Source organism: Aptenodytes patagonicus, chromosome 27, assembly GCF_965638725.1.
Source record: "Aptenodytes patagonicus chromosome 27, bAptPat1.pri.cur, whole genome shotgun sequence".
NCBI classification, from domain to species: domain Eukaryota; kingdom Metazoa; phylum Chordata; class Aves; order Sphenisciformes; family Spheniscidae; genus Aptenodytes; species Aptenodytes patagonicus.
The window spans coordinates 2,589,408-2,602,837 of NC_134975.1; the positions used below are offsets into that span (position 1 = coordinate 2,589,408).

The following is a 13,430-nucleotide window of genomic DNA, read 5'->3' on the forward strand; positions in this document are numbered from 1 at the left end:
GGCTGTGGCTCGGTCGGTGCCGGCAGCAGAGCCAGGGCTCGGTTCCCCCCTCCCGGGGCTCAGTTCCCCCCCGGGCAGAGGCACCTGCGCCCCCCGCAGCTGCCGGGGCTAATTTTAGGCTGTGGGGCCGGGACCCGCCGATGCCACCAGGATCCGTCCAGGACAGGGTGGGACCCCCGGGGGACCCCTCCGAGGGGACCCCATCCCTGCCCGCCCCGGGACCCCCCCGCGCCCTGGCCCCGGGGGAAGCGGGGGACGCTCCCGGAAGGGCTGGGTTCACCCAGGAGTTGTTTTTCAGCTCCAAAAGAAAAACACCAAGGGCTGGACATGAAGGTGGGGCCGGTGTCACCCGCCGGGGCGCCCAGGTGTGGGGGCCGTGCCAACGGCACGCAGGGGGCCACGCCCAGCCCCTCGGCGCCTCCGCTGCACCATGTGCTGCTGGCGATGCCCCGGGCTGCCGCGCATGGGGGTCCGGCTCAGACGGGTGTCCGGCCGGCACGGGGGTCTGGCTGGCTCTCACCCTGGCACCCGCAGGTGCCCGGTGCCAGCATTGGGGTGAGCGGGACCAGCTCCGCTCCCCCCAAACTCTCCGTCCTCGTCCCTGTCCCTGGCTCAGAGCCCCTTTGTTCGGGGACGGGATCCAGCCCCGCAGCAGCAGCCGCCCCGCGCACACAGACCCCCTTTGTGCCGCCCGCGGGGCCGAGGGCAGGAGGTCGGGTCTGTCCCCCCCCTCCCCACACCAGCTCCCTGGGCCCCCACCCGGGTCCCCCGGTGCTATTCCTGGCGGCGGGGGCCGGGGGGCCGCGGTGGCATGCGGCAGATAGCGGGCGACGTGCCGGAGCTGCCAGCGGGGCCCCGCGCTGATAACGCCTGGCCGCAACGCCGCGATGGCGCCCGGAGGGGCCCCGGCCCTTGCCCCCCCCCCCCCCCCGTGGGCAGGTGCACCCCAAGGACCGGCCGCCCGCAGCCCCCCGTGCCCCGGTTTGCCGGGAGCCGGTGCCGAGGGGCGTCCCGGGCTCTGGTGGGACCCTTTGAGCAGCCGTTAATGATTCACCAGCGTCGCCCAAAACCACTCCTTGTTCCCGGCCATGGGGGTCCCGTGGGGGCTAGATCCTGCCCCCCCCAGCAGCCTGGGGACCCCCCAAGCAGGTTCCAGCTGCTCTCAGCACTCCCTGTTGTTTCTTGGGGGTCCCAGCCCCCCACTCTCTTTGGGCCCCGCCGTGCCCATCCCCGGGGCGTCAGGGCTGGAGGCCGTGCCCCAACGCAGCTGGGACCTTTTTATAGCCCCTTCCCTATTAAAATAGCTCCGGCCCGGGGGGCGGGGGAGCGCAGGCTGTGGCTGCGGGGGGGGGGAGTGCTGGCCCCGTGTCCCTTCCCGTGCGTGCACCGAGCTACCCGTTCTCTGCGGCCGCCCCCAGGAGGGGGCTCGGGCCCTTCTCTGCCCCCACGCCGGGGCCGGACAAAGCTGCCATTTACCCGCCCGCGGCCCCCCCGCACCGGGGCCTGAGTCACGTCTGTGCTGGGCCGGGGGGGCTGCACCCCGCTCTGCCCCCGGGGGTGCCGGCTCTCCCGCCGCTTTCGGGGGGCTCGGCCTCCCCCCGTCCCGCTCGCCACAATCGCCCCTTTGTGCGGCTGCGGGGAGGGGGCTGCATCCTGCCCCGTGCACAAAGGGGCCCTGTCCGCCCTGGTGCGGGGGGGGGGGGGGGCGGGCAGTCATTAACCCTGGGGCCCCTTGGCGCCCACTGCCCCCACCCCGAGCTCTGGGGCACCCAGGCGTCCGGCCCCCCCCCCCCCCCCGGCTCCCACCCCGGACCCGGGCATCGAGGCGGGATGGGCTGTGCCAGCGGCCGGGTCCGAAGTCCGGGCGTCGTGGGCGTGCCGTGCGGGGGCCAGGCCCGCGGCACCCGCCTTGCGCAACCCTTGCCCGGCCGGTTCGGGCGCCGCGCAGGGGAGGGGAGGGCGGGGGAGCACCCGTCACCCCCCCCCCCTCCACAGGCACTGCCACCCCCATGGCAGGGACAACGCGGGGGATGATGTGGGGGGCACTGCCATGGCGGGGACAGGGACACCGTGGGGGCACCACCATGGCCAGCATGGGGGGGGGGACACACCATGGGGGGGGGTCAGGGACACTGCAGAGGGCGTGGGGTGGGACATGGCCAGCACGGGTGGGACAGAGACAAGACTGTCGAGGGGACATGGCCATTGAGGAGGGGACGCAGCCGCCATGGGGGGCCATGGCCATCAAGGGGGGGACGTGGCCAGCGTGGGGGGCACAGGGACATGGCAACCGCAGAGGGACATGGTCACCGTGGGGGTGCACAGCCGCCACGGGGGGAGACATGGCCACCGCGGGGAGCGGTGCCGTGGCTGCGGTGGGGGACAGGGTGCTGTGCCCGCAGTGTGCGCGGGGACGCTGAACGGGCTGAGCGTGACGGGGGACGCCCAGCACCAGTACCAGACGCTGCACAAGATGTACAACAACTGCGAGATCGTGATGGGCAACCTGGAGATCGTCCTCATCGACCACACGCAGGACCTCTCCTTCCTGCAGGTGAGCGGGGGGGACACGGGGGGACACGGGGGGACACAGGGGGACACGGGGGGACACAGGGGTCCGCGCCTGCCGGGCTGACACGTGCCGCTGCCCTGCAGACCATCCGGGAGGTGACGGGCTACATCCTGATCGCCATGAACGTCTTCGCCTCGCTGCCGCTGCAGAACCTGCGCGTCATCCGCGGGACCCAGTTCTACGAGGAGAAGTACGCGCTCTTCGTCCTGCTCAACTACAACCCCAACACCACCCACGCCCTGCGCCAGCTCGGCCTCAACCAGCTCACAGGTGGGACCCCCGGGCTGCAGCGCCGCTGAGACCCCCTGTGTCCTGGAACCCATCCCGGAGCCGTCCCCTCCTGCCTTCTGGTCCCCATCCCAGACTGGTGCCACCCCCCTGGGGCCACGCTGTCCCCTCTGCGGTCCCCATCCCAGAGTGATGGTGACCCCATCATGGTCCCCATCCTGGAGCAGCGGCCACCTCCCCATGGATCCCCATGCCGGAGCGGTGCCATCCACCCGTGGTCCCCATTCTGCAGCGGTGCTGTCCCTTGTTGCATCCTGGTGCCCATCCCAGAGTGTTGCTGTCCCCCTGTAGTCCCCATCTAGAGCGGTGCCACCCCCCTGTGCACCCCGTGGTCCCCACCACAGAGCAGTGTCACCCCCCCGTGCACCCTGGGGCTGTGCTGTCCCCACTGTGGTTCCCATCCCAGGGTGCTGGTGTCCCCCCCGTGGTCCCCTGGAGTGGGGCTGTCCCCACCACGGTCCCAATGCCGGAGCGGTGCCATCTCCCCGTGGATCCCCGTCCTGGAGCGGTGCCGTCCCCTCCCCGCCGTCCTCATGCCGGGCGGGGCCGGGGGGGGGGGCGCAGCCCCCGTTGCCCACCGGCCGCCCCCCCCAGAGATCCTGGCCGGTGGCGTCTACATCGAGAAGAACGCGCAGCTCTGCCACGTGGAGACGGTGGAGTGGCGGGACATCATGCGGGACCCCCACCTGGAGCCCGTCGTGGGGGACAACGGCAAGGCCTGTGCGTGGGGGGGGCACAGGGGACCCCAGCGGCGGGGGCTGGGGGTGTGACACCCGCTGGCTTTTGGGGTGACCCCTCTGCGCTCCCCCCCCCCCCCCCCACAGGCGCCCCGTGCCACGAGAGCTGCGGCGGGCACTGCTGGGGGCCCGGCCCCGAGGACTGCCAGAAACGTGGGTACCGGGGGGGGGGGGATGCTGGGGGGGCTGGGGTTGGGTCCCCCCCCCCTGCTCACCCCCCCGCTCACCCCCGCCTCCCCGCAGTGACGAAGACCATCTGCGCCCCCCAGTGCAACGGGCGCTGCTTCGGGCGGGCGCCCAACGAGTGCTGCCACGAGGAGTGCGCGGGGGGCTGCACCGGCCCCCTCGAGACACACTGCTTCGTACGTGTCCCACCGCCCGGCTGCCCCGGGGGGGGGGGGGGGGCTCATCCCTGCACCCCCAGGGCGGGCGGGGGGCGATGCTGAGCAGCGTCCGTCTGTCTGTCTGTCCGTGCATCCCCCCGTCTGCCCGCCCACCCGTGCATCGTCCATCCATCCGTGTGTCTGTCTGCCCCCCCACCGCGGGGAGGGAGCTCGTCCATGTCCCCCCGGGGCGGGCGGGGGGGGGTGCTGTCCCTGTGGGGTGGGGGAGGCGTCTGCCTGTCTGTGTGTCTGTTCATCCATCCATGTGTCCATCCATCTGCCCCCCGTGGGAGGGATCTCAACCCCGGGGTGGGCGCAGGGCGACGCTGTCCCTACAGGGCGAGAGGCGTCCGTGCATCCCTGTGTCTGTCCGTCCGTCCGTCCGTGTCGCCGTGCCTCCCCCCACCCGTCATCCGTCCGTCTGTCCGTCCCGCAGGCCTGCCGGCGCTTCAACGACAGCGGGGCGTGCGTGCCGCTCTGCCCCCAGCCCCTCATCTACAACAAGCTGACCTTCCAGCTGGAGCCCAACCCCGACACCAAGTACCAGTACGGGGGCATCTGCGTCCGGAGCTGCCCGCGTGAGCTGGGGCGCAGGGGGGGCCGGGGGGGCACGGAGGGCTGGGGGGGGGGGGGGGGGGGGGCGGCGCGGGGGGCCGGGGCCGGGCTCTAACCGCGAGGGTCTCCCCGCAGACAACTTCGTGGTGGACCAGAGCTCCTGCGTCCGCGCCTGCCCCAACGACAAGATGGAGGTGGAGAAGAACGGGCTGAAGATGTGCGAGCCCTGCTCGGGGCTGTGTCCCAAGGGTAGGGGGCTCGGGGCTGGGGGGCCGGGGGGGGGCCGGGGGCCGCGGGACGAGCCCTCACCGTCCTCGTCCCCATCCCGCAGCCTGCGAGGGCACCGGCGCCGGCAGCAAGTACCAGACCGTGGACTCCAGCAACATCGACACCTTCGTGAACTGCACCAAGATCTTGGGCAACCTGGACTTCCTCATCACCGGCCTGGAGGGGTGAGGGCCGGGGGGGGGGGGTCTGGGAGTGGTGGGGTGCAGCCCCCCCCCGCCCCGGCTGACGGCTCTGGCTCTGCAGGGATCCCTGGCGCAACATCTCAGCGCTGGACCCCGAGAAGCTGAACGTCTTCCGGACGGTGCGGGAGATCACGGGTGAGCAGCGGGGCTGGGGGACGCCGGGACCCCCCTGGGACCTCCCCGGGGCCGCCCTGACCCCGGCCCTGTCCCCCCGCCCCAGGGTACCTGAACATCCAGTCCTGGCCCAAGCACATGCACAACTTCAGCGTCTTCTCCAACCTCGTCACCATCGGGGGACGGAGCCTGTACAAGTGGGTTCCTGACCCGGTATCTCACGGTCCCCTTCCGTGTGTCCTGCATCCCCCCGTCGTCCCCTGTCCCTGAGTCCCCCCATCGTCCCCTGTCCCTCTATCGCCCATCCCTGCACATCCCCGCATCCCCCCCATCCCTGCATCCCTTGTCCCTGCACATCCCTGCATCCCCCATCACCTCCCATCCCTGCACGTCCCTGCATCCCCCATCACCTCCCATCCCTGCACGTCCCTGCATCCCCCTGTCCCTGCCCCATCCCTGCGTCCCCTCGGGGTTGGCAGGTGCTCCCCCCGGCTTTCGGAGCAGCCACCCCCCCCGGGTTGTCCCCCCCCCCCCGCCCTGACGCCCTCCCCGCAGCCGGGGTTTCTCCCTGCTGATCATGAAGAACGAGAACGTGACGTCGCTGGGGCTGCGCTCGCTGCGGGAGGTGAGCGCGGGCAGGGTCTACATCACCGAGAACCGCCGGCTCTGCTACCTCCACACCATCCAGTGGGCAGCCCTGAGCCGCCGCCGCGCCGACCTCGACATCCGCAACAACAAACCCCGCAGCAAGTGCCGTGAGTGGGGCCGGGGCCGGGGCTGGGGTTGGGGGGGGGGGGGGGCCGGGGACCCCGCGCTGAGCCCCCCTTCCCTCCCTGCAGAGCAAGAGGGGAAGGTGTGCGACCCGCTGTGCTCCGCCGAGGGCTGCTGGGGCCCCGGCCCCGCGCAGTGCCTGTCCTGCCGCCACTACAGCCGCCGTGGCGTCTGCGTGGCCACTTGCCGCTTCACCCAGGGGTGAGGGGGTCTGGTGGGGGGCAGCCCTGGGCGGGGCATCGGGGTGGGGTCGGCTCCATGGAGGTCACCGGGGTGGGGTCCTGGGGTGGGCACCGGAGGGAGATCAGCCCCAGGATGGGCACGGGGAGCAGGATTGACCCCGGGGTGGGCAGCGGGGTCAGCACCGGAGGGGGATGGACCCCGGGGGGGGACCAGTCCTGGGGTGGGATGGATGCTGGGGTGGGCATCAGGGTGGGATGGACGCCGGGACGGGACCGAGCCTGTGGCGGGATGGACGCTGGGGTGGACCCTGGGCTGGGCACTGGTGTGGGCTGGGACACCAGATGCCGGGGTGGGCCGGTGACCCTACCTTGTCCCCGCAGGGAGACGCGGGAGTTTGCCCAGGGGGGCGAGTGCTTCGAGTGCCACCCTGAGTGTGAGCGCATAGAGGGCAACGTCACCTGCAACGGCTCGGTACGGCCCGGCCGGGGACCCGCGGCGGCAGCGGTGACGTCCCCGCGGGTCCTCACGCGCCCTCCCGCCCCGCAGGGCGCCGACACCTGCACCCGCTGCGCCCACTACCGGGACGGGCCCCACTGCGTGGACAGCTGCCCCGAGGGCATCCTGGGCGAGCGCGGACCCATCTACAAGTACCCCGACGCCAGCCGCGAGTGCCGGCCCTGCCACGAGAACTGCACCCGCGGGTGCGCCGGGGCGGGGGGGGGGGGACGGGGACGTGGGGGGGCTCCGGGACCCAGCGTCCGGCCGGAGGAGGGGGCTGCCCGCGCCCCGTCTCACCCCCGGCTCCGTCTCTGTCTCTGCAGGTGCCTGGGGCCGCTGCTGCGGGACTGCCTGGGGGAGGCCCTGCCCGTCTCCAGGTACCTTGCGGTGGGGGCTGCGGGGGCCCCGGGGCGCTGCCGTGCCGTGCCATGCCATGCCGGGCTGCACCGTGCCATGCCCTGCCCTGCTGCGTGGTGCCATGCCATGGTGCACCGTGCCGTGCCATGTCGTGCTGCATGGTGCCAAGCTGTGCCATGCTGCTCCATGCCACGGCGTGCCCCGGTGTGCCTTGCTGCGCCATGCCCCGGTGCGCTTGTGCCGTGCTGTGCCGTGCTTCACCGTGCCAGGCTGCGCCGTGCTGTGCCATGCCCTGTTGTTCTGTGGCATGCTGTGCTGCACCGTGCCACGCTGCACCATACTATGTTGTGCCGTGCCGCGCTGTGCCGTGCCGCGCTGTGCCGTGCCGCCCTGCTCTGGGGCCTTTCCCTGCCCATGTGGGCACTGGGAGCCCCCCTGCCCTGGCTGTGCCACCCCCCCCCCCCACCACCACCACCACGTGTGCCCCCGGGTGCCGAGCCCTGCCCTGCCCGTGCCGCCCCCGCCAGCCCCAGGGATTGGGGTGCGTGCCGCCCCCGCGGCAGGCAGGGCCGTGGGAAGTGCGTGGGGAGCAGCGGCGGCGGCGGGCCAGGACCTGCCGGCACCGGGAGCTCAGGCCCAGCCTCCTCCCGCGCCCAGGAAAATGCCAACGGTGATCGCGGTGATGGTGGTCGGGGGGCTCTTCCTCTCCTGCTCCTGCGTCCTCCTCGCCCTGCTCTACTGGCGGGGCAAGAAGATCCAGAAGAAGCGGGCGATGCGGCGCTACCTGGAGAGGGGGGAGGTGAGCGGGGCAGCCGTGCCCAGGGGGTCCCGCTCCCGTCGGGAAGCTGGGCTGGAGCAGGGGGGGAGCCCCGGGGAGGGTGTTTGACAGGCGGGAGGGGTGTGGGACCCGTCCCCGTCCGTCCCCGTCCCCATCCCTGTCTGCAGCCGTCCCCGTCACTCTCCATCCCCATCCTGCTCTGTCCCCGTCCCCGTCCCCATCTCCGTCTCCCGCCCGGCAGAGCCTGGAGCCGCTGGACCCCAGTGAAAAAGCCAACAAGGTGCTGGCCCGCATCTTCAAGGAGACGGAGCTGAAGCGGCTGAAGGTGCTGGGCTCCGGCGTCTTCGGGACCGTGCACAAGGTGAGTGGGGGGCTCGGCGGGGGGCTCGGCCGGGGCTGGGCACGGCGCTCACTGGGGCATCCCGTCCCCCCAGGGAATCTGGATCCCCGACGGGGACTCCATCAAGATCCCGGTGAGCATCAAGGTGATCCAGGACTGGAGCGGGCAGCAGTCCTTCCATGCCGTCACTGACGTAAGTCGGGGGGGGGGGGGGCACGGGCCGGACCCTGCTCCCCGGGGGCCCCCGCGGGTGGCATGGGGGGAGCTCAGCCGCGGCTGACGTTGCCCCCCGCAGCACATGCGGGCCATCGGCAGCCTGGACCATGCCTACATCGTGCGGCTGCTGGGCATCTGTCCCGGCCCCCAGCTGCAGCTGGTGACGCAGCTCCTGCCGCTGGGCTCCCTCCTCGACTACGTCCGCAAGAACCGCGACAGCATCAGCCCCCAGCTCCTGCTCAACTGGTGCGTCCAGGTGGCCAAGGTGAGTCCTCGGAGCGGGGGGGGGAGGGGGTCCCCCCGGCCCCCCCGGCCCCGCTGACACCCTCCGACACCCCCCACCCCCCCGGCCCCCCCCAGGGCATGTACTACCTGGAGGAGCACCGCATGGTGCACCGCAACCTGGCCGCCCGCAACGTGCTGCTCAAGTCCCCCAGCCAGGCTCAGGTGGCCGATTTCGGCATCGCCGACCTCCTCTACCCCGATGACAAGAAGTACTTCTACAACGAGGTCAAGGTGGGCGCCTGACGGGGACCCCCGTGTACCCCCTGTGCCATGGGGCACCCCCTCCCTGCCCCCGGTACCCCCTGCATCCCCTCCTCTCCATGTCCCCAGTACCCCCACCAGCCAGGGGTGCCCCATCCCCTCCATGCCCCCTGCCCCGCGGGGGGGGGGGGGGTGGGTATGTCCCCCGTCCCCATGTCCCCCCACCCATTCATGTCCCCCCACACCCCGCCTTTCCTCGCAGACGCCCATCAAGTGGATGGCGCTGGAGAGCATCCACTTTGGGAAGTACACGCACCAGAGTGACGTCTGGAGCTACGGTGAGCCCCGGCCCCCGGCGCCCCTGGCCTCCCCCCCAGCCCCGTGGGGCTCACGGGGACTGTCCCCCCAGGCGTGACGCTCTGGGAGATGATGACCTTCGGGGCCGAGCCCTATGCCGGGATCCGGCTGGCCGAGGTGCCCGACCTGCTGGAGAAGGGCGAGCGGCTCTCGCAGCCCCAGATCTGCACCATCGACGTCTACATGGTGATGGTGAAGTGTGAGTGTGGGGCCACCGCCCGCGGCCCCCTCCCCGGGGAGGGTCCTGCTCCCGTCCCCAGCCCTGTCCCCAGCCCCGGGGCAGGGTCCCAGCCGCGTCCCCATCCCTGGAGCAGGGTCCCATCCCCGGGGAGGGTCCTGCTCCTGTCCCCAGCCCTGTCCCCATCCCCGGGGCAGGGTCCCATCCCCGTCCCCCTCCCCGGGGCAGTGTCCTGCTCCCATCCCCAGCCCTGTCCCCATCCCCGGGGCAGGGTCCTGCTCCCGTCCCCATCCCTGTCCCCATTCCCGGGGCAGGATCCCAGCCGCATCCCCATCCCCGGGGCAGGGTCCCGGCCCTGTCCCCATCCCCGGGGCAGGGTCCTGCTCCCTTCCCCAGCCCTGTCCCCATCGCTGGGGCAGGGTCCCGTCCGTGTCCCCATCCCCGGGGCAGGGTCCCAGCTCTCAGCCCCTGCCGTCCCCCCAGGCTGGATGATCGATGAGAACATCCGTCCCACCTTCAAGGAGCTGGCAAACGAGTTCACCCGCATGGCCCGGGACCCCCCGCGCTACCTGGTGATCAAGGTAAGCACGACCCCCCCCCCCCCCTCCCGGCCCCCCCATCCCTGGCCCCGCAGCCCCTGATGCGGCCATCCCCGCAGCAGGAGAGCGGGGCCGCGCTGCCCGCCGAGCCCCCCACCCTCAGCGACAAGGAGCTGGATGACATGGAGACGCTGGAGCTGGAGGAGGAGGAGGAGCTGGACGCCTCCTTCGGCCTCGCCACTGGGCTCTACCCCCAGCGGCCACGGGGCAGCTGCGCCCGGGTGAGACCCCTCTGCTGCCCCCCCCCCCCCCCCCCGGGTCTGGGGGCTCTGGGGCTGGGTCCTGGGACGTGGCACGAAGCCCTGGGATGTGGCACGGGGTCTTCCAGCCCCAAACACCCCCCCCCCATGCAGGTGGGATGCGGGGCCGACCCACGGGAACCCCCTCCCCACTGCCCCCTCGTCCCCTCTGAGCCCCGGTGGGACCCGAGCCCCCTTCCTGCAGCGGGGTGGGGGGTCCCAGACCCTGCGTGTCCCCCCCCGCTGGGTGTCAACCCCCCCCCCTTGTCCCCCCGCAGAGCCCCAGCCTGCTCAGCCCCCCGGCCGGCTACATCCCCATGAACCAGCCCGGCCTTGGCAGCAGCCGCCAGGTACCCGCGGGGCGGGGGGGGGTGAGGGGTGCTGGGGTGGGGGGGGGCGAGGGGTGCTGGAGGGCTATGGGGGGGGGGGTATGACCATGGGGTGCCAGGGCAGAGGGGGGGCAAAGGGGTGGCCGTGAGATGCCAGGGCGGTGGGAGGCGAAGTGGTGGCCGTGGGGTGGCGGGGCGGGGGGGGGGTCTGGGGTCTGCAGGCCCCCCCCCCTCAGCCCCGTGTCCCCCAGGGTGGGGGGTGCCGGCCGCCGCGGCGCAGCCGTCAGGAGTCCCTGGGGCGGACGGTGTCGGAGTCGTCGGAGGGCCGGGGCACGGCCTCGGAGCTGGACCTGGCCGAGGGGGGGTCGCTGTCGGGGAGCCTCTGCCGCAGCCTGCGCTCACGGGGGGACAGCGCCTACCTGTCCCAGCGGGAGAGCTTCCCCCCCCCGCCCCCCAGCACCGAGGGCAGCGAGGAGGACGCCAACGGCTACGTCACCCCCAACTGCGCCGGACGGGGTGAGGAGCGCAGCCTTGGGGAGGGGGGGTACCAATCTTTAGGAGGTGGGGGTCCCATCTGTGCAGGGTGGGGGGGGGTCCCTCCCTCTAGGACGGGGTCTGGGGGCTCCCCCCGCCGTAGGGTTGCAGGGAGCCTGTCCTCGAGGGGTGGTGGGTCCCGTCCCCGCAGGGTTTGGGGTTAAGGGGGTGGGGGCTCATCCTCGTAGGGTTGGGGCTGGGGGGCTCCTGTGTCTGTGGGGCGGGGGCAGCCTGTCCCCAGGGGGTGGCGGGGGCCCATCCCCAGTGTTGGGGCGGGGGCATCCAGGGCTGGGGTTCAGGCTGATCATCTTTTAGGGGATGAGGGTTGTGGGGTGGGATGAACCCATCCGTGGCCCAGGCGAGACCCCCCCCCCCAACCTCGGGACAGGCCCTGTGGGCAGAGGGGGGGAGCCCAGGAGGGCCGGGGGGGCGCCTGGCCGGTGTCTCACCCCCACCTCGCAGAGCCGGACCCCGCCAGGGGCTCGGTGCCGGAGCCGGAGGAGGAGTACGAGTACATGAACCGCCGGCCTGGGGGTCCCCTGGGATCCCCGCCACCCCGGCCGGCCTCGCTGGAGGAGCTGGGCTACGAGTACATGGAGGTGGGCTCAGAGCCGGGGGCTCCCCCGGGAGCCCCCCCGGGCCGCGGGCAGGAGGAGGAGGACTACGAGTACATGAACAAGCAGCCGCGGCTGAGCCGCTCGCTGGGCAGCATGGCCGGCGGGCCGGGACCCCGGCAGGAGGGTGGCCCCCCCCGGCACGACGGCTACACCGACATGCGCCCGGGGGAGGCCGCCCCGGCCACCGAGGAGGAGCAGGGCTACGAGGAGATGGAGGCAGTGCTGGCCCCCCGCTGCCCCGGCTGCCGCGGCCCCCCCGGACCCCCCACCCCCTGCATGAAGCCCCTGCGGAGCCTGGAGGCTTCGGACTGCGCCTTCGACAACCCCGACTACTGGCACAGCCGCCTCTTCGCCAAGGTGGACGCCCAGCGGACGTAGGGGACACCCCCGGACGCCCCTGCAACACCCCCCGGGCCCCGCCGGCACCCCGCTGCCTTCCTGGGCCCCCCCCTGGGGCTGTTTACACTGGATATGAAGGATCCCCCCCTCGGGGGCATGAGCCAAAGCTGAAGCGCGGGCAGGGGGCCGAGGGGTCACAGCCCGGCCTGGGGGGGCCACGAGCCCTCGGGGTGCACCCGCTCCCTGTCACCCTTTCCAAAGCCTTTCCTGGGGTATGGGGCCGGCGGGGCTAATCCTGAGCACCCCGAGCTGGGGAGGGGGGGCAGCCCAGGCCCCCTGCAGAGGGGGGGTCGGTGGGGCTCCGGACCCCTGGGTCCCCCTCCCGCCATGCCCAGCGGGTGTCCCCCAGCCGCCCCCCCCCCCCCCACCAAAGGTGGTCCCCACGTGCAGGGACGCTGGGTCGGTCCCTGTCTGGGGCTGGGGTCCCTGCTGGGGGCCAGGGTGCCTGTCTGGGGCTGCCTTGGGGTGCAGGCAGACGAGGTCGGACGGGATTTCTGGGCAAGAAGGACCCCAGACTCATTTTCAGGTTTCCCCATTCCCTGCTGGAACCGGAGCGAAGGTTTGGGGGTGCCACCCCCCCCCCCTCCCCGGGGCACTTCGAGGGGTATCCCCCGGTCGGTGGCCGGGGCTGCAAGTGCCCGTTATATGAGTTAGGGGCCCTGAGCGGGGCCGGGGCGAGGAGGGGTCTGCGCGGCCACCCCCAGCCCGGCCCGGGGGCCAGGCCCTGGAGAATCCCTTTTTCCTGGTGTTTTCACCAGGTTCCGCAGGGGCTGCCCGGGGGAGGGGGGGGGCCAGCCCGGACCCCCAGCTCGGGACATCGCCCCGCGCCCCCGGCTCCGGTGGGGCGGGTTTGTAAATGCTGAATAAAGACGAAGGGACTCTGACCAGAAGTGATGATGCTGCTGCTGCTGCTGGGGGGGGGGGACGGGACCGGGGGGGGGCGGAACGGGCCGTGCCTGGGGCCGGGGGGCTGCTGTGGGGCCGGGGGCTGCGGTGGGGCAGGGCCGTGAGCGGGGGCCTGCAGTGGGGCAGGGGCACCGACAGCCCCAGGCCCCCGCTGGCGCCGCGGGGCCGGTGCCCGTCCGTCCCCGTCCCCCCCCCCCGCGCCCCGCCCCGCCCCGCCCCGAGCGGACCCTTACCTGGAGACTACACTTCCCAGCGGCCCACGCGCGCCACTTCCGGTCACGCTGTCCCGCCCACCCCGCGACGTCTCTCGCGAGAGCCGCAGCGCCCCCCCGGGAGCTGTAGTCCGCGGTGGGCGCCGGGCCGGGCCTCGCGCGCGGCGCCGCGGGGGCTGCCGGGAGCTGTAGTCCGGGGGGGCGGGGACTCGCCTTCCCAGCGTGCCCCGCACGGAGCCCGCGCTCCTGCCCTGCTCGCGCTCTCTCGCTCGCGCTCCCCGGGGTCTCCTCAGCGCGGCGGCGGCGGCGGCG

At 73.1% G+C, this 13,430-nt stretch overlaps 1 protein-coding gene across 2 annotated transcripts in view; it reads left to right on the forward strand.

Annotated features, from left to right (window-relative positions):
* ERBB3 (erb-b2 receptor tyrosine kinase 3) overlaps positions 1 to 12,890 on the forward strand; it is a 13,350-nt gene extending 460 nt beyond the window's left edge. Inside the window, exons 2-28 of one of the 2 annotated variants that reach the window (XM_076360517.1) lie at positions 2,403 to 2,554; positions 2,656 to 2,842; positions 3,455 to 3,580; positions 3,685 to 3,750; positions 3,841 to 3,959; positions 4,417 to 4,558; positions 4,671 to 4,784; positions 4,867 to 4,987; positions 5,067 to 5,140; positions 5,226 to 5,316; positions 5,675 to 5,874; positions 5,959 to 6,091; positions 6,454 to 6,544; positions 6,620 to 6,774; positions 6,895 to 6,948; positions 7,586 to 7,727; positions 7,948 to 8,067; positions 8,141 to 8,239; positions 8,342 to 8,527; positions 8,623 to 8,778; positions 9,011 to 9,086; positions 9,158 to 9,304; positions 9,767 to 9,864; positions 9,942 to 10,103; positions 10,400 to 10,471; positions 10,702 to 10,966; positions 11,447 to 12,890. In XM_076360517.1, coding sequence (XP_076216632.1) covers positions 2,403 to 2,554; positions 2,656 to 2,842; positions 3,455 to 3,580; positions 3,685 to 3,750; positions 3,841 to 3,959; positions 4,417 to 4,558; positions 4,671 to 4,784; positions 4,867 to 4,987; positions 5,067 to 5,140; positions 5,226 to 5,316; positions 5,675 to 5,874; positions 5,959 to 6,091; positions 6,454 to 6,544; positions 6,620 to 6,774; positions 6,895 to 6,948; positions 7,586 to 7,727; positions 7,948 to 8,067; positions 8,141 to 8,239; positions 8,342 to 8,527; positions 8,623 to 8,778; positions 9,011 to 9,086; positions 9,158 to 9,304; positions 9,767 to 9,864; positions 9,942 to 10,103; positions 10,400 to 10,471; positions 10,702 to 10,966; positions 11,447 to 11,979 — 3,881 coding nt within the window. In that variant the 3' untranslated portion in view covers positions 11,980 to 12,890. The remainder of the gene's footprint in view (positions 1 to 2,402; positions 2,555 to 2,655; positions 2,843 to 3,454; positions 3,581 to 3,684; positions 3,751 to 3,840; positions 3,960 to 4,416; positions 4,559 to 4,670; positions 4,785 to 4,866; positions 4,988 to 5,066; positions 5,141 to 5,225; positions 5,317 to 5,674; positions 5,875 to 5,958; positions 6,092 to 6,453; positions 6,545 to 6,619; positions 6,775 to 6,894; positions 6,949 to 7,585; positions 7,728 to 7,947; positions 8,068 to 8,140; positions 8,240 to 8,341; positions 8,528 to 8,622; positions 8,779 to 9,010; positions 9,087 to 9,157; positions 9,305 to 9,766; positions 9,865 to 9,941; positions 10,104 to 10,399; positions 10,472 to 10,701; positions 10,967 to 11,446) is intronic. The other variant, XM_076360518.1, reaches the window with a different exon arrangement.
* The last annotated feature ends 540 nt before the right edge of the window (positions 12,891 to 13,430 follow it).